The sequence below is a fragment of the Natrix helvetica genome (assembly GCF_964273705.1).
Source record: "Natrix helvetica genome assembly, chromosome: 7".
Lineage (NCBI taxonomy): Eukaryota > Metazoa > Chordata > Lepidosauria > Squamata > Natricidae > Natrix > Natrix helvetica.
Genome location: NC_138558.1, coordinates 74,586,571 through 74,605,918, shown reverse-complemented (window position 1 = coordinate 74,605,918; position 19,348 = coordinate 74,586,571). Strand labels below are relative to the sequence as shown.

Genomic DNA, 19,348 nt, shown 5'->3' with positions numbered 1-19,348 from the left:
TCATGAAGGGTGTGACCTTAATCAGAATTGATGGAAAGCAATTTTTTTAATTATAGGCTGAAGACTCTTCACATATTTATTATCTTTTCTGCCATTAAAATTTCCCCCATTTTTAAAAGATTATTGATTCAAGAAAAGATGCCCTGAATCCATAAAACTGATACTATGTTTAAAACTCTATTCTTCAGATATGGTTTGCATTTGTTAATGGATTTTCTGGACAGATACTGTTTGAAAGATGGTGCATAGGACTTTATAATGTGGTAAGTTTTTATAATTAGTTTCTTTGACAATGCTAAATGTTAGAATATATTTGAATGTTCATTACACGTTTTTGTTATTGTATGTGGTTTGCGCATTAGATGTTTACGGCTATGCCTCCATTGACGCTCGGAATATTTGAGAGATCCTGCCAGAAAGAAAATATGCTAAAATACCCTGAATTATACAAGACATCCCAAAACGCTCTGGATTTCAATTCAAAGGTAACTGGAAATAATTTGTAATTATTGCATGTACACCTGTTTGATTCTATTTTACGACAACGTGCTTAAAATCGTTTACATATAAATTTGATGATGATGGTCTCCTATATCCAGTAAGCTTCCAGTTACAATAAAATCAAATCCTGTCTATCTTCGGGGGGGTTGGGGGGGGGGGGTATTTTGAGCTAGCTAGTTTTCTAGAGAAAAGCTGTTCATGAATATGCATAAAATTTTCAGAGGAGGATTTAATGTGGTAAAAAGTAGCAGAAAAGACCTTCAGCAAACACACAAATCATTCATGTGTATGGAAGTGCTTCTTGTTTTTGCTTGTTGGTTGAGATGTTTTTTGGGCTCATGCAAACAGTGAATTTTTCATATTACGAGTAAATAAATAATAATAAATAATTTTCAAATTATTTATCTTGGTTCTTTAAAAACTTTTAAAAATCCAGTATGGATAATAGATGCACAATTTCCAAATGATTTAGAGTTTTAAGGATAACTATAATATGAATCTGAGAGTGTATATTTTGCAAATTAAATTAAGTATTCACCTCAGTATTTATTAAGTGACATCTCAGGTGCTGGTTCTTTAGCTGATGTTGGCCTTCATTCACATTGTTTATGTTGTTTTTTCTGTACATAATTCCCTTCATTAGGTGTAAGTAAACTTAAAAGAAATACATATAGAAAGAACTTAAAAAAGGACTAGTGTTGGTGATTTTTATTAACACCAATTTAATTGACATTAAATTAATTAACAGAATAATTATACAGGTCATGTTTTAAATTAAGGTGGCTGATGTTTTATTTTTTATTTCAATACCACTCATTTATAGCACTTTAAAACTAATTAGCTCAGATTCTATGAGTTTCTTAAAATAAATGCTTCCTACATTTTTTCCTTTACATTCCTCTTTTGTTAAACAAATTACAGTATAAGTAATTGTATAGGCCTGATAGATCAAAAAGAAATTCAGCAATTTACCAATGTAAGCTTTCTGCCACAATTTCCGCATTGTCTTGTTAACACCTATAATTATTTTTGAAAAAGTTCAGTGAATGCAAATGAAGCTATTATTTTTGTAGTGTCTTGTTTAGTTTCGTTTTGCACAATTATGAATGTGGTCAAATCCCATGAACCACTCAGTTGTAAATATTTTAATTATATTTTGTATTTTAGAAACTGATCTAGCTTGTACCTTTTATTGTTTTTAATTCTTAACAGGTTTTACAATTTCAAATAGTCTGTAAAGACAGATATGTTTGGTTTGGTAGAATTTTCATTGCCCTAAATGATGGTGCACAGATTCATTGCGATCAAAAGGGTCAGAGTTCAGGGTGAAGAGAGGTTAAAGGATTAACGTGGGACAATGAGTATTCACCATAAAAATGAAAAAATGCTCCTAATTTTCTTGCCCCCCACCTCAGCTTTTTCTCAAATAATATTCTTTTGTCAATGACACAGCAAGGAGAGACAAAGGTTAATGAGTAACACAAAAGTTCAAATATGCAAAGTATTGTGGCATAAATTGGATTGTACAACCTTAACCAGCTAGATAATATTACAAAGATGTTACAGGCAGGGTAGAAAATTTTTTGAGGCAGAGAACATAATTCTGTTGTTTGAACAATTTCAAGCGATTAATACGTTTCTCTTTAGCACAATGAAGATTGTGATTTGTAAAAGCATGTCATATGTTACTACAAAACAACTTTCCTTTTATAGAAATAGTGAAAGGAGTTTTTTTTGTACTTATTCTTGACTTTGTCCATACCTAAATACATAAAAACACATAGATTTCTTGTATTTCTTTGATATAATTGCCTTATAATCTTTATTTATTACATGTTAATCAGGAAAAATGTATAAATAAAAATGCTTCATGTGCATAATTAAACTGCTTTATATACATACATATACATACATACATACATACATACATACATACATACATACATATATATATATATATATATATATAATGTTTTATATATTATATATTTAATATATGTGTATAAAAAGTTAAAATTCATAGTTACCTCAAGTTTACCACAATGACTGTCATGAATGTTTGTTTTCGCTTAGGTTTTCTGGATCCATTGTTTAAATGGCCTCTTTCATTCAGTAATTCTATTTTGGTTTCCACTAAAAGCCATCCAGAATGGTAAGTAAATATTTAAAAAAATAAAAAGACCACATTCACACTAGGCATGTACATATTTATTTGTTTGTTTAACAAACTCACACAGCCATTCATTAGCCAGACGGAGCAATCCAAATAATCAGTCGGAGTTATAATCTGAATATGCATATATACTGTATAGCTGGGAAGATTATATTTCCAAAAGCTGACAAAAGAAAATCAAATGTGAAATTGAATCCATAAATGATCATCTGGTGGTTGCAGATGTACATATGAAATAGCTTGTTTTTTCCCCGAATGCAAATGCATAGAACTATTCATGATTGGCAAGCAACCTCTGTATCTCGACTTACAACAGTTCGTTTAGTGACTGTTCGAAGTAACAACAGCACTGAAAAAATGGGACTGTTTTTCACACTTATGATTCTTGCAGCATCTCCGTGGCCACGTGGTTAAAATTCAGATGCTTGGCAACTGACTCATATTTATGACGTGTGCAGTGCCTCAGAGTCGCATGATCCCCTTTTGCGACTTTCTGACAAACTAAGTCAGTGGAAAAGCCGGATTCATTTAACAACTGTGTTGCTAACTTAACAACCGCAGTGATTCACTGGACAACTGTAGCAAGAAAGGTCGTAAAATAGAGCAAAGTCACTTAACAAATGTCTCACTTAGCAAGATAATTGTTGGGCTCAATTTTGGTCATAATTCAAGAACCCGTCACTTAACAAATGTCTCACTTAGCAAGATAATTGTTGGGCTCAATTTTGGTCATAATTCAAGGACCCGTCACTTAACATATGTCTCACTTAGCAAGATAATTGTTGGGCTCAATTTTGGTCATAATTCAAGGACCTGTAGACACCTGTTCTTTCTCCTTAACTACAACTTTAGCTAACACCTAATTAAATAATTTTTGATTAACAGTTGAAGTTTTTAATCTCTTCGCAAATTACTTCGACTGCAGCTCTAATGAATAGGTACCTCTTGAAGGAACATGCCGGCTGAGGAATTCTGAAGGTTGAAGGGCACTCATCCTAATGTTGCCAAACTTGAGAATGCCTGATTTTTTTTTCTCTTAACTCTAGATTTCCCTCTTCAGTTTTTGCCCTATTATACAAACGTGTGGTGTACATAGAATGCGTTGCTTACATATAAATATCGCTGATGGTTTATTCATTTATAGTAACTGCCCTTTTTTTCTTTCTTAAAGTATCAGTAATTGAGATGCTTGTAGGCAAGAATTGTTTGGCAACTTGGCAGCCATCTAAATCTAACAAAAGCAAATAAATTGTTATTATTTTATAGACACTGTGTTTGCCAGTGGTAAAACTTCAGACTACTTGCTTTTGGGAAATGCAGTATATACAGTAAGTTTTACTCATTTTAATCCAGCTCAGATCTTAAACCAGAAACAGCAGTTGACTTCACTGAGTTCTACTTAAGCAGCTTAAGAGCCCTGGTGGCACAGTGGTTAGAATGTAGCATGGCAGGCTAACTCTGCCCACTGCCAGGAGTTCAATCTTCAAGGTTGACTCAGCCTTCCATCCTTTTGCATGTTCTAGATAGTGTGCAAAACCACACACACACACACCGTCCTGTGGTGGCCAAGAAGTTGGGGGCCACTGCTGTAAGGCACTATGAAGCGGTAAACAAATCTAGCTGCTATTGCTTTTGCTAGCTACCGTGAAAGCCAAATGAGTTGGTGTTGTTTTTTATATAACATCAGTCCTCTGTTGATCATCTACTTTCAGTCCACTATTGATTGTAATCATTGATTTCTTTTTCCATAATCAATACCTCTGGGTGTTCTGCCCCAGATGACATGTGTGTGTTTTCAATGTTTTAGTCAGGCGTCATTTGCAAATGTGCACACACAGAAAATGCACACTCACTCACTCACTCATAAGCTGTAGAATATAAGTAACTTGTTTGCACTCCATCCGTATCTGAAGGAAAACGCAGAAGCAAGTTAACAATTTCTTAGTGTGTATACAGATGTTAGAATGTTAAACATTTCTTTGGTTTTGAAATCACATATTTCAATCTGAGTTCAACTTCATCTGATCAGGAAAAATAATGTCTCCTTTTTCTTTTTTTAGTTTGTGGTCATAACTGTGTGCTTAAAAGCTGGATTGGAGACTTCATATTGGACTTTGGTAAGATGTCTTTAAAATATTATAGCGCAATAAGTGATAGTAGTTCATTTCTATGGAGGCAATGCACGACACTTTTAATTACTGGTGGCATTTTGTTTGTTTGTTTGTTTATTCAGATTTACAAAGATACAGCTTTAAAAATATTCATTTATTAACTGAGTTTCTTTCTCTTTTTTCCAGTTTAGTCATATAGCTATTTGGGGCAGTATTGTGCTCTGGATAGTATTTTTTGCCGTCTACTCCTCTTTATGGCCAGTAATTCCTATGGCACCGGACATGTCAGGGGAGGTAATATTTCTTTTAATTAACAAACATGTGTTACAATTTTTCTTTCAAGCCAGGAGATGATTTAAAACGTAGTCATCTTTTCAACAGTTTAGGAATTCTGCTGGACATGGTAGTTTTTGACATGCTAGCATTAAAAAAAAAAAGTTAGAAAAGCATTTAAGCAGAAACCTGAATATTCACTTCTAGGGAATGCTGATGAAAAATATTTTAGAATGTCCAAATAAGAAAACCGTACAAAAAAAACAAAAAAACCAGGAGCAAGTAATAGTAAGGATAGGTTGCCAAAAAAGGGTGAAAAAAATAGGTAAAAATGTGTTTGTCAGAAATATGTATTCGTAGTTTGATGCAAATTCTAATATAAAAGAGAAAAGGCCATTCCTCAAATCTTCTCAGTAAAATCCATCTTCCAGTTAATTTAAAATTGTGGCTCACAATCAAGATTTGAAAATCTGCAATGCAAGAAGAGAAAAAAGTCCAATTGCATAGATAGGTGCCTATCTAAAACAGGATCATTTTCAGGAGTTTATGAAACCCAGTTACATGGGGGCTAAAAGCACCTTGTGGGGTAAGCTGTTCCTTAAGGTCAGAACTGCCATTGAGGATTGCTTCAGGGGTCCCACCCCTTTGACTTCCGATTGAGTAGAGATACTAAGAGAGTATCTCTAACTGGGAGATGGTAAGTTCTAGTCCCACTTTAGCCATGAAAGTCAGCTGGGTGACTTTGGGCTAATCACTAGGAGACTGTGAATTCTAGTCCCGCCTTAGCCATGAAAGCCAGCTGGGTGATTTTGGTCCAATCACTAGGAGACGGTGAATTCTAGTCCTGCCTTAGTCATGAAAGCCGGCTGGGTGACCTTGTGCCAGTCACTCTGTCTCAGCCCAACCAACCTCACAGGGTTGTTGTTTGAGGGGGGGGGAATAGGAGGAAGAAGTATGACCCCTGCTTACCCTCCTGAATGACTTTTAATGTCACCAAGGCAGGATAAAAAACCTAAGCCATAAACAAGAGAGTTTGGCGAAAGGGTCAAAGCCACTGACCCAAATGCTTTCCTGCATGTTTCTGAAAATCGCTTTTTAATTGATAATAAATTTAAGAGGGACTCCCTTCGCCCATTAACATCGAACAGGTTCTAAGGACGTTCAGCTCAACTGAAGCCGACCCACTGGCAATTTGTATTTCTCTGTTATGTTTTTTTGGGGGGTGGGGAGAGGGAGAGAGAGAGAGAGAGACTCATGCTATTCTTTAAGCAGGTTGCATTTGATTTCCCAAGGCCGAAAGGGGCCGGGGCCAGAAGACTTGGCAGCAGGCGTCCGATGAATTTGTAAATCGCGAAAAGGCAGACGGAGTCCAACCTCAGAACAGGCTGTCCCTGTTAGCGTCCATTGTCTGCCCTGGATCCGTTTGCTCTCTTCCCAGCTGACCCGTCTACGGGCAGAGAGATGTGAAAAGTTAGAGACAAAATGGTTCTGAGCTGAGCCCAGAGGGAGCTTCCAGCCCACCCCACCCCAGCCCCCGCCTCCCAGCCCCAAACAGAAAGGAAGGAAATACCTCCGTGAGATTGTGTGTTTCTCCCTCTTCACCCACACACATACAAAGAAGCTTTCTGTCTTTAATGTGAATGTCCTCTTTAAATCTTTTAGTTTTGGATTAACTCTGCAAAAGGGGCGCGGGGGGGGGGGGACAAAATCTGACAGGCTTTCAAATATGATGCAGAAAAACGTTTGGTAGCAGTGGTGGGTTGTTGTTTTTTTTCTTCCCTCCCTCCCTCCCTCCCTTCAATTCAGGTTGCTCATTTGTGAAGCCAAAAGCCTGGATTGAGTGAATGTGGGCGCCCTTGTTCCTTCGTTCATCGTTAGCATCACAATGCTCAGAATTAACATCCTGAGACCTACATTATCAATTCCGCTGTTTCACCAAGCAACTTTTAATACAAGGGGCCTTAGGCAAGGGAGAGCTCTTTGGTCTTTCCCTAACTTTAAAAAGTCATTAAAAAAGAAAGGAAGGGAGGGATTCTATGTACATCCCCCCCTCCCCCGGCTATTTTTTTGTCTTTATGTTTCAGAAATCAGTCGTATTTATCATTTTATCTTGGCTTGCCATATGCAACACACTTAGAAAAATAATGGTCCTCTTTTCTTTCACCTGTTATGGATCTAATTCTATGAGTGTCCTTCGTTTCTCTGTGCGCACTAATACTTGGATTAAATCACAGGGAATAGTTTCCATTCCACCTGTAAAGTCACTGCATCGTCACTCTTTTTTTTTTTTTTTTTTTTGTAATACGATTTACATCCGGCCAAAATAATTTAATATGTTTGTTGCTTGATGGAAGGGCAAAGGTGCTAACCCCCAGCAGACATTCAGTTTGGTTTAAATGCATTCTGAAAGCGCTGCTGCAGGAGAGGGGCCACTGATTTCACTCCCCTGCCCCGTCGCTCCCTGAGCCTTAGGAAAAAAGGGTCCCTTGTCTGTCTGGAGTGATTTTGGGGGGCCCCCAGGCTGCAGCTCCAGGGGATTAGCAGGCCTCCGTTATTCAGCAGAAGAGTTTAAAAGCTCCCGCATGGAAATCTCCCGTTTGTCATTTGATGAAGTGAGACCCATCTGTTCCCATGATTTTGAACAGATACCATGCCAGAAAGTGATTCCTGGCATCCGTTTATTTTGAGTGTCCTTAGTGAGTACTTCATATCGTAACGATCGCATCAGAACCTGAAGTTTGTGCTGTCATATGTGCACCTGGAGCTAATAAGAAGTGCAAGGGTGTGTAATTAGCCCTCGGCTTTTAAATTACTCAAAATACCTTGAAAATTTCATTCATAAGTTTCTGCCTTTAGTGAACGGCTTAATTGTATTTTCAAATATTATAGTTGCTTTCAGGTAATTCATCTACTTCTCTGGAGAGTGAATAAGGGATTATGAGAGGGTAAATAAAAAATTCAGTTCACCAGCAACTGTTTTACAGATGTTATTCAGCATCTTTTATCCTACTGCCCAAAATTTTTCAAAGCAGTGGTATCCAACAATAAAATGATGTAATAATTACAAGGTAACCAAAATCATTTAAAAAGTAACCCTAGAACACAGATGAACAACCTGTATTCAAACAGGTTGCCTATTCTCTTTTTCCCCCCCAAAAAAACCATTTAATTATTATTTTAATTTCTAAAACAACTCACTGGCCATTGATTCTGGATGGCTTAGCAAACTATTAAAAATGGCAATCCTGAAGAAGATAATAATTTTGACAGTGAAACAATACATTGCACTAGATGCCCACAGAGATTTTCTGTTGAATTTTAAAGGCCAGCAGCAGGCATGTAATTTTTTTCAGTATAAAAAAAGTACCTTTTCTTTTAGCTAAAACCTATTCAAAACCTTACGGTGTTCCCTCCACTTCTGGGACAATCAACGCCTATGATTTTCCTCTCCAGGGAACGAAACACCCCATCAGTCACAAACAGACTCTCCTGCAGCTAGGAAGAGTTACTTCCTTCGTGATCTCTGGAGAAAATAAAATACATTTTTACGGCTTGGATCTCATTTTTTTAATGTGGGATCCTTGCTGCATTCTGAGCTTGGTGGCTTTTTTGCAGACATTTCATTAACCAACTAAGGAACATTTTCAGTGCTAGAAGAGAAAAGGGGTTTGCGGAGTGGAGGAGGAGGAGGACTGTGGGGTCCTTGGTGCTCTCTGAACTTGCTGGTTTTCTTGCAGACGCTTCACTACCCAACTAGGTAACGTCATCAGTGCCAGAAGAGAGTGGGGTTTGCAGGGAGGAGGAGGAGGACTGTGGGGTCCTTGGTGCTCTCTGAGCTTGGTGGTTTTCTTGCTGATGTTTCATTACCCAACTAGGTAACGTCATCAGTGCTAGAAGGGAGTGGGATTGGCTATGTGTGTGTATGTGTGTGTGTACACATATACACACACACACACATACACCACTTCCTTCTAGCACAGATGATACTACCTAGGTGGGTAATGAAATGTCTGCAAGAAAACAACCAAGTTCAGAAAGCACCAAGGACCCCAAGGTTGTTGTCCTCCTGCTCCTCTCCACAAACCCTAACCCTTTGTAGTACGGATGATGTTCCCTAGTTGGGTAATGAAACGTCTGCAAGAAAACAACCAAGTTCAGAAAGGACCAAGGGCCTCCCCACAGCTGAACCCTGAGCCACAAATATTCTCTTCTGTTGGTATCAATTTCCTTCTACACAAGCGATTTATGATTAATCTTTCCACAGAGATTTCATTTACCATCATTGCAAATGTTTCATTGTATGGGTTGTTATTTTTCTTTGATCTGTATAGGCCGTGATTTTCACCTCCGGGGTCTTCTGGATGGGCTTATTTAGTATTCCAATGACAGCACTGATATTTGATGTAGTATATAAAGTGTAAGTATGATATAATTAATATATGGTCTACCAAATAATTAATCTGTCCGTTAATTACCTAAAATTACAGTGCAGGCTTCACAGCTACTCAGGACAAAATCCCATTAGTTCAACAGGGTGTATTCCTAAGTAAGTGCATTTAATGATGCAGTATAATTATTGGCATATCTTCCTAATTAAGTCCAAGCTCAATTAGATTTACACATTTATACGTAGAGAATTGACTCCTTACTCTACTAAATTCTGACCTATTTTTGCAGATTGTTCTTTTAGTTGAGATTACTCTTCAGAGGAGAACAACGTATATACTGTATATCACAGTTTTGTTATATGAAAGTATAAAATATTAAAAGCAAATATACTCTATAAATACAATGCTTCTTTGGAAAATATTACTACCTAGTTCCCTAATGGTTAATCTCAAAAATGAATAACCTCAGTTCTCCGTGGACTCTACTAGAATAATTTATATTCTTTTTTTAGATAATGTTATTGTGGGACTGAATTTAATGTTACTGGGTTACATTTAATTTTATACTGATATTTGCAGACAGATAAAAAGGCTTAGAATTTTAAAATAACTTTTTAAAAAAATCATTATTTTAGAGTGAAGAGGGCAGCATTTAAGACCCTGGTAGATGAAGTTCAGGAGTTGGAAGCAAAATCACAAGATCCAGGAGCTGTTCTGCAGGGGAAAAGGTAGAATATGATTATCAGTCATTTCTCCAACCTTGAATATTAGCATTCTATTTATGTGTTTGGCCTGAGTTGACCTCATCACTTGGAGTCTGAAATCAAAGTCATAAAGGTTCTTGGATTAATTTTTCTCAGAAAATGAACCAAATATTGTCTTCGTTAAGCATTCTCTCCCAATTAATTCAATATCCACTTTAACTAGAGATGCAACTAATTCAGCGTGCTGAGGGCAGCTTGGATTAGCTTGTAGCCTGTCCCTTATTCCATCTAGTCAGTTAAGGGTCAGTTATTTCTTCTAATAGGTAATTATGATATGTATATTTCAGTGGGCCGGGAAGGGAAGTAGTTGAATCCCTAATCAGAAGACAAGCTGTTGGAAACAAGGAGCTTCAATTGGCTACACACAAAGATGCATTTGAATATACCTGAAGATTAGCTTCTGTTTGGGAGTAGCCCTTTACCTTGCAAATTTAATTATTTTGTAAACAAAAAACAAAAAAAAAACCCTTCAACTCTTCCTATCCTTGGAGACCTTGGGACTGATTATTATTTCTTCCCTATCATTATTTCCATGTAGTGTTGTTCTCCCTTTTCTCTTGGCTTCCTCTCCCAGAGTAATTACAGTAACCACAGTGTAGTTACAGAGTAACTAGGATATAATATATTATACGTAATAGTAATATAGTTAAAGTGTAACTGTAATATCTAAGTAGCTACGGAGCACTTAACAGTAATTATTTCATAAACATACAATTCAAATTGATGTTACTGGTGGGATAGTTTATAATTAAATACCATTTATCATTTTAATATCTTTAACTCCCCTCCTAACCCTTTACAAGATTATGGTACACTCCCTACGAACACAATATAGGTATAGTAAAATACCTCGCAGCAGTTAGGGGGTTTCACCTGTGTTTTTCAAACCTGTGTTTATTTTTCATTCTTTTTATTCTTTACAACTTTCAACGGAACGATGTAAAGGAGGGGAAGAAATCAGGAAGGCCTAGAACAAAACTGTTGTTAAAGGGATGGAAGAGCCATGAAGCCACGCTGGGCATACAGAATAACAAAGTTGGAAGGGACCTTGGAGGTCTTCTAGTCCAGCCCCCTGCTCAAACAAGAGCCCCTAAACCACTCTGGACAAACGGCTGTCCAGTCTCTTCTTAAAAGCCTCCAATGATGGAGCACCCACAACTTCTGGAGGCAATCAGTTCCATTGGTTAATTGTCCTCACTCTCGGGAAATTTCTCCTTAATTCTAAGTTGGATCCCTCTTTAATGATGTTCCATCAGTTGCTTCTTCTCCTTCCACATGTGCTCTGGAGAGTAAATCAATGCCCACTTTGTGGCAGCCCCTCAAATATTGGAAGCTGCTATCTTGTCACCCCTAGTCCTTCTCTTCGTTCGACTAGACATTTCCAGCTGCTGCAACCGCTCATTGTATGTTTTAGCCTCCAGCCCCACCATCATGTAATTTGTTTCACTCCTATATTTTGCTTGCTTAGAATAAAGTCCAGCGGTTTCCAAGAGACGTGCTCACTCAATGAAGTTTGACTATCCTTTCTCCATTTTGCAGTTGCTTGCGGCCTTTCCCCTGCCACCATCCCCAAGAGTCACCCAGAGAATTCAGGAATCCATCCCAGCAAATTTGACAATAACATGGAGTTGGTGCAAATGATGTGAAGGGCACCAAAGATCCAAAATTGCTTTCTCTCCTTAATTTCTTCCTGGATGCTCTCCATGACAGCAATCTGACCATCATTAGTTGCAGGCCTTGCTGGTTAAGTCCTAACATTCAAGTGTTTAAGATAACATTAACAAGCTCGGATTTATTCCATTAAATCGTCAACCAGAAATGTGTTTACATCCCACTGTAAAACAATCTAAAAGTTTGCTTGGTGCCTTGAATTTTGTGGCTAAATCTACAACACTGATTTAAAGCATAAAGTAAACAAAAATAATAATCATTTTTCCAGTTACAGTATTTATGAAGAGCCTGATTGTTGTGAAAAATAGAACTAGTACCAGAAATCTACGGGCTTTGATAATAGGAGCTGAAAAATTTTATTGAAGTAGCATTGCCAATAAATAATTCCATTTTCTGCCCTTGTTGCTGTATATAGCTAATGTGTGATTGCCGCCATTGTTCATTTCCAATATTCTGTTCAATATTTGTTATTGCAGTCTGGATTTCTGCCCCATGCACCCCAGATTTTAGTGCATTTCATAAATTTGTCACCTTTTTTCCCCTAGCTTAACTGAAAGAGCTCAGCTATTGAAAAACGTCTTTAAGAAAAACCACGTCAACATGTACCGCTCTGAATCTTTGCAACAAAATTTGCTTCGTAAGTATTTGAGGTGTGCTAGAAAGCAACACAAAGTCGAAGGCCACAAATAACAGCAGGGTCTTATCAGAAAGTTTGTCGACATGCCGATTAGCTCACATATTATTCTAAAGTCTTACCTGCCTACTGCCACGTAACTGATTTTTCAGCTACCTTGAAGGTTTAGAAAGTGAAAAAGCAAACAGCAAATATTTCAAAGCAAATAAGCAAAATAAATTTTCAAAAATTCAGTTTAAAAAAAAATTAAGCTCCCAATCTACGATTATATCATTGAGGGACTAATTATATAAAGGGTAAATAATAAAGGGTAAATAAAAGAAAATCCAGAAATGCCTTGCCTTCAACAACGGGGTTTGTGTGAAATCTTTCACTTCTTCTCATCTTCACCTGTCTCACATGGATTCAGAGCATCTTTTAGGAATATTTTCCCGCTGGAGGTGAGGTCGTCCCCTATACTCCTGGCCTTCCAGCAGGGCCTAAACATCTGGTCCTGGGAGTGGCTGATGGGATGGAGAGAAGATTCCCACCCTGTGTCGCTGGCCCTCTTGGATTTTAATGTTCTATTGTGCCAACAGATCTCAATTTGGACTCGATATGATCTAAAGTGTGTCAAATGCTCTGGCACTCTTAATTCCTTTTTGGAATTTGGAATTTCAAAGGATCTAAATGTGAATTGGACTTGTTTTAATCATGTCACATTATGAATAAATGTTCTTTGGAGTACTGTTTGGAAACACTGTATTTTTGGCTTACCAAATCTGTTATCCCTTCTTTTTTCTACTTGAGTCCCTAAGGTTAGCCTGAACAAAATGTTTCTTGGTGCAGATAGTCCTCGACTTACAATCACAATTGAGCCCAACATTTCCATTGCAAAGCAAGACAGTTGTTAAGTGAGTTTTGCCTCATTTTACGACTTTTCAGAGCTGTGGTAATAACGCAGTAGTAAGAATGCAGTACTGCAGGCTAATTCTGCTGACTGCCGATTGCCAGCAATTTGAGGGTAAGAGGCTGACTCTGTAAACCGCTTGGAGTGGCCTGAAAAGCAGTGTATAAATCTAAGTGCTATTGCTCTTCCTTCCCAGTAATTAGAATGCAGTATTGCAGGCTAACTGCCCATTGCCAGCAGTTCGATCTTGAAGGGCTCAAGATTGACTCCGTCCTTCCAAGGTCGGTAAAACGAGGACCCAGATTGTTGAGGGCAAGAGGCTGACTCTGTAAATCGCTCAGAGAGGGCTAGAAAGCCCTGAGAAGCGGTATATAAGTCTTTAGTGCTAATGCTATTTTCTTGCCATAATTGTTAAGTGGGTCACAGCAATTGTTAAGCCAGCAACGCAGTTGTTATGTGAATCTGGCTTCCCCCTTTACTTTGTTTTCGGAAGGTCATAAGAGGTGATCACACAACCCTAGGACTCTGCAGCGGTCATAAATATGAACCAGTTGCCAAGCATCTGAATTTTAATCACATGACCCTGAGAATGCTGCAACAGTCATAAGTGGTCACAAATCCCTTTTTATTTCCAGCGCCATTGTAACTTTGAATGGTCACTGTACGAATCGTTGTAGGTCGAGGACTACTTGTTATTTCGTTTTGCGCGATGCTTTCAAAGCATTTAAAGAGCGATCCCCACTCTTTCTCACCTCAACCCAATTTTCTCCGCTTCCAGATGGATACGCTTTCTCTCAAGACGAAAACGGAATTGTGTCACAGTCGGAAGTAATAAGAGCCTACGACACGACAAAGCAGAGATCCGACGAGTGGTGAAGGCTGAAGGCCCGAAGTCGCAAGAGTTCCAATATTTGCCATATCCAGCCAAATTAATGCATATTTCCTGCGTCTGCAAACACGGTTGAGTAACAAGATTTAGGGGCAGTTGTAGGTTGTTCACTCTTGTTTCTTGACGTCCGCGCGTATTGAGTAGACATAAGCACTGTGCAACTACACTCGTAACACACCATCCCTCAAAATTTTTCAAAAGGGACTTAGATTTTGTAAACAGATGCTGAGAATTAACCTGCAGCCTTTTGAAACAGCTAATTTACAGTAAAGATGAGTACTGCTCCTGCTTCTGGGGAGGGAGATAAAAATAAATATTCAATATTGTGAACAGCCAGGTTGCTCAGCATATGCTATACATTGAGAAGCAGAGCCTTTGCCAAGATGATATACATGGTGAAATTTAAATATAAGGAGCCTTTGATTTCCACAAGTGCTAAAGAACCATTTTAATTACCTTAATTCATGTGACGAAGAAAGGCCGCAGAGCAAGATACTAAGAAGGAAATGGGTGAAATGAGCTTGTTTGCCAAAGAAATTCCACGTGTCTCCTCCATTTGTAGAACCTAAGCGGTTAGTGGTAGGTGTCCGACGTCTGAATTGCATGTTTGATACTCTGTACTTGAAAAGTTTTACAATAATATGAAAAGCGATAGGATTTGGTTGTGATGCGTTTAATTTCAGGTCTGTGGTTCCTTTCACCTTTGGCCTTACGGAAGCCTTTCTTTTTGCGTCCATGCTCTCTTTCACAGAATGTGTATATTCAACACAGCATTCATTTTCCTCTTGTCAGGAGTGTGTGTGTGTCTTTGAGACTTGTTACCCGCTTAAAGAGTCCCGGTGTGGTGACATTTGTGTGTGAGGCTCAGGTGTTTCTTTGCCAGCCTCCCCGTGCATATCATCAAGAACTTTCATTTTTTTTAAAAAAAAGCAATGGTTGCTTGTTGGGAGTGGCAAAGAGACAAAGATGGTGCCTTAACTAAGTTTCCTGTTTCCCAAACAGGCACGAACACTGTCAGACAAGGAAAGATCCAACTGTATTAGCAACTGTTCAGGTGTAATTCAAGACCATGATGCATTGCATCCATCCCCTATGGTTACAGTTATATAGGCCCTACAAAGAAAAGCCAATCCAGAATTTTGTAATATTTACAGAAGTCAGAAACTGATTGTCCTTAGTGGATTGGGGTGGAAGTGTGCTTGAAAATAGAGATTTTATTTACGGAGCCTTTTATATATAAATTAGTTTACTGTAAAACAATTTACCTTGTTAGTCACGATAATAATCTGGAAAACAAGAGGAATCGACATTATCAGTTTACCACAATACTATACTATACATTCAGTTTGCACTATCAAACAATTTATTTGGGGTATTTAATAGGTTCTGTTTGTACATTCCCAAATTTGATTTAAATTAAAAGTATGCAAAAAGTTTGAGGATTTAAACTAACAAGGTTTGTGTATGTTTTAAATAAAAAGATTTTCTAGCTAGTAATGTAAAACTTCCCTTCTCATTAACTGAAATGTTTTGAGTAAATGTTTTTAAATCTTGTCATTTTGTAAAATCAGAATGAGAAAGCCTATTAAATGGCAGTCATTTTTTCCACTATGGGTGTTAATAGCCATTTCAGTTTATCTAGAATATATTTGATGTAGACAGTTCCATGTCTAATTTCTGTGACTATAGACTATAGACAAGCAGAAAAACTAGGATAAATTCAGTATTTCTGGGTCATGTTTCTATTCTTAAGTCCATTTTTCAAAACTACTGTGTTATAGAAACACTATTAAATATTGCATATTCCTAAAGCAAATTATTTAAATAATAATAATAATAATAATACCATAGCATGATGCTTACAGTACAGCTTTTAGCAGTGTATATTAAAACAAAAAAAGTGTGGGTGAGTGGAGGGGGGATCACATAATCGAGCAAAGGCTGAATAAGTTCCCATCAGTTGCTTACGGTCTAATGCAAAGGTGTCCAATCTTGGCAACGTTTTAAGAACTTGCAGACTTCAACTCCCAGAATTCCCCAGCCAGCCGTGGGGAATTCTGGGAGTTGACGTCTACGGGTTTTCAAAGTTGGACACCCCTGATTCTAATGCAAGTTCTTACAGACTATTGACAGAAGAGGAATATTTAGTTCAGCCCGCAGTGGCAAGTTATACATAGTATGACATATCAATTTGGTCAACACCATTCCCAACAGCATGAAAAGACTGCCTTGCATGCAAACGACCTAAAACAATGATCTGCATGAGAATATTTCTTTCTACTGCCTCTTCTCAATGTCCTTGGTGATGAAGGCGTAAATCTCGCATAGTAGCTAGAATTCAGGAAACAAAATCTTCCCAATTGCCTAGCCTTACAAAAATGGCAGACCACATCCTCTGCAAGTGATTTATATATCTTTTTTTTTCCTTTTAAACATGCCACCTTCTTTCAGGATCCCAGGCTTCGATATATATATTTTTTTTCATGCTCTCCCATTTCTTAACCTTCTGGGAAAACTTTTTCACACCTGCGATGCTATAATATTTGCTTAACAGAAACGTTCGTTTTGAGAGTGTGCTTTATAAAGTGAATGAGAGGATTGTTTGTCCTGTGCTGTCTTTAAGAGTATAGAAGTTTTGGATTTCAAGACAAATGACATTTTCGGATTTCTGAGAAGCTAAAACCCAAGTAAGCTAAAACGGTTAGAACAAACCAGGACGTACAAAGTATATTTAATTTGCAAGTCTGCACTTTTCACTTGAAAGAAAAGCTTTCCAAGTGATTCATTACACTGTAATGTAGAAATATATATTATAATATAATGTATATTTAGAGATGGTTGATGTGCATATTTTATTCAGCTCGGTTTGTTTGTTTGTTTAATTTTCCTTTTTTTTACATTTTGTTCACAGTGATAAAAATTAAACTTTTCTTTGTTACCTAAATTAAGGAAATTGTACATTATGTGTATATTATGTATTGTGGAATATTTATGTTAAAGTTTTTTAAAATATCATCATTGAAAGTATCTGGTACCATTCAAAAAAATCAATAGAATGTCTATAACTGTGTATTATTTTTAATTAAATGATTGTAACAATGTGGTACTATTTAACCAGAAAAATCAACCAATTGGATATACTTTGTGAAGCCCTCAGTAGTCCTATTTTCTTAGGTTAGACTTACAAAAGTAAATTTTAATAAAATATAATAGCTGTATAACAATAGAGGAAATGTTTAAAAAAAACATAATACAATCTCAAATGGGAAGGTATCTTTTTTTTAAATCAATTAATTTTAAATTGCTTACTTGCTTGACAATTGGACCATATGATCTATTTTTGCCCCCTAATGATTCCTGTATTGTGGGAAAGCAATTGTTTCAATTAAGTTTTAGTAATCTGTCTGCATGTCACAGTGTGAATCTGAACTGATGCTTGCTTGTGCTGTAAAAACTCATTATTTCTTTATTAGCCAAAAGAGGCATCAAAATTTATATGCTTGGTAAGCAAAAGTGAAGTGTTGGTAAACAGCTAGATTGCTTACTTCATTTTGTTAGCATGGAATGTCAACTCAAAGGCAACTTACACAGTGAAAGTATTCTCAAATACACCCATGAAACTGATTGGATTAGTCGATGAATTACAGTGAAAATAGACAGTGATGTATCTACTTGCTTTTTCAGTTGTTTCAACAAAGACTTGCAGCCATTTAAAAGTTTGTAATTGCAAAAAACATGGCCCAGATGTGTAAAAGCTAAAAGAAAAAATCATGTTTCAGTGTTGTTGTTTTACCTGTTCTACAATTTAAAGCCATAATTCATTAACTTTGTTCTTTGCTGCGATTTTCATGAAGTGTTGATTAAAAAAAAAAGTAGGGACTATATATAATATTTAGGACTGCATTCGAGGTGAGCTGGGATTTTTCCACTCTCTTTAAATCATTACTGCTGAAACTCCTGTGGAAATTGTGATGCTGCATGAATGAAGAGAAAAAACATTTTTGACTCCGTGTTTATGGTAGTTTTTCTCAGGTTTCGTTTTAAATGGATGTTAAATGCACTGTTTTATAATGTTATTAAATTTTAATAATATATTCACTTCTATGCAGTGTTACATGTCATTGGCATTTGGTGAATGTGCATGTTCTGAACTGCAAATTTTAATTGTTTTGTCTTCTAATTGTTAAAAAAAATAAAATAAACCTTGCCATTAAGTATACTCTGATGTTTACAGTATCTGCATCTTAAATATATAACAATGTCTTCGGAATTTATTTCTACAATGTAGCCAACAGATGTGAAATATGACATGCATTCCAATACATCGTGAAAGTTTATCAGATTGTGACATATCCATTTTTAATCAAAATATGTCTCTATAAACTTGTAAGGCTGGTTGGTTTGCATAATTCAAATCGTGGGGGGGGGGGGGGACCAGAGATGATAAATAAGCTCATAATGTATTTCTAAATTGGCCATTAATAATTTCCTTGTTAACTATACTTTGCACGTTCTTTTCTGAGGATAATGCTTATCAGAGCATAGTATAAGAACATATGAAGGAGAGAGAGGGGAAAAAAAACTCTGAATAAGTAAACTTTTAAACCTGTCACTGAGAAATTAAAGGATTTGTTCGTTCCCGTGTGAGACAGGGCAGAAATACAATTCCATCTAACACTCAATCGGCAAAAGTAAAAAGCAACCATGGAAAGATTGTAATTATTATTATTTTTAACACAAAGGAACAACCACAGCAGGGTGTCTGGGCCCAGGAAAGTGTGCCAATAACATACAAGTTACGAAATCTGGCCACAGTTATCACCTGCTGGTTCAGCAGGACTTGTGAGTGCAGGGAGGATCCTCAAAATTTCGAGCATCTCCAAATGGTGGAATAGAAGCCCGTTCCGAATTAAAGATGGTGCTTCTTCCTGGAAGGATACAGTCACTGCTTCTCCAACCTTCCGGGCACCATCATACGAAGTGGAGGGCGTAACTAGGTGTTCCCACTGTGTCAGTGTTATGGGACCACATCAGAGGTGGTATTCAGCAGGTTCT

The 19,348-nt window shown here is 37.1% G+C and overlaps 1 protein-coding gene across 3 annotated transcripts in view; it reads left to right on the top strand.

The window, feature by feature from the left end:
• The window catches only part of ATP8A1 (ATPase phospholipid transporting 8A1), a 68,737-nt gene extending 50,229 nt beyond the window's left edge, over window positions 1-18,508 (top strand). For all 3 annotated transcript variants that reach the window (XM_081958947.1, XM_081958948.1, XM_081958946.1), the window contains 10 exons: window positions 189-263; window positions 363-485; window positions 2,575-2,653; window positions 3,941-4,002; window positions 4,735-4,791; window positions 4,972-5,079; window positions 9,390-9,475; window positions 10,082-10,174; window positions 12,427-12,518; window positions 14,183-18,508. In XM_081958947.1, coding sequence (XP_081815073.1) covers window positions 189-263; window positions 363-485; window positions 2,575-2,653; window positions 3,941-4,002; window positions 4,735-4,791; window positions 4,972-5,079; window positions 9,390-9,475; window positions 10,082-10,174; window positions 12,427-12,518; window positions 14,183-14,280 — 873 coding nt within the window. In that variant the 3' untranslated portion in view covers window positions 14,281-18,508. The remainder of the gene's footprint in view (window positions 1-188; window positions 264-362; window positions 486-2,574; window positions 2,654-3,940; window positions 4,003-4,734; window positions 4,792-4,971; window positions 5,080-9,389; window positions 9,476-10,081; window positions 10,175-12,426; window positions 12,519-14,182) is intronic.
• Window positions 18,509-19,348: the final 840 nt, after the last annotated feature.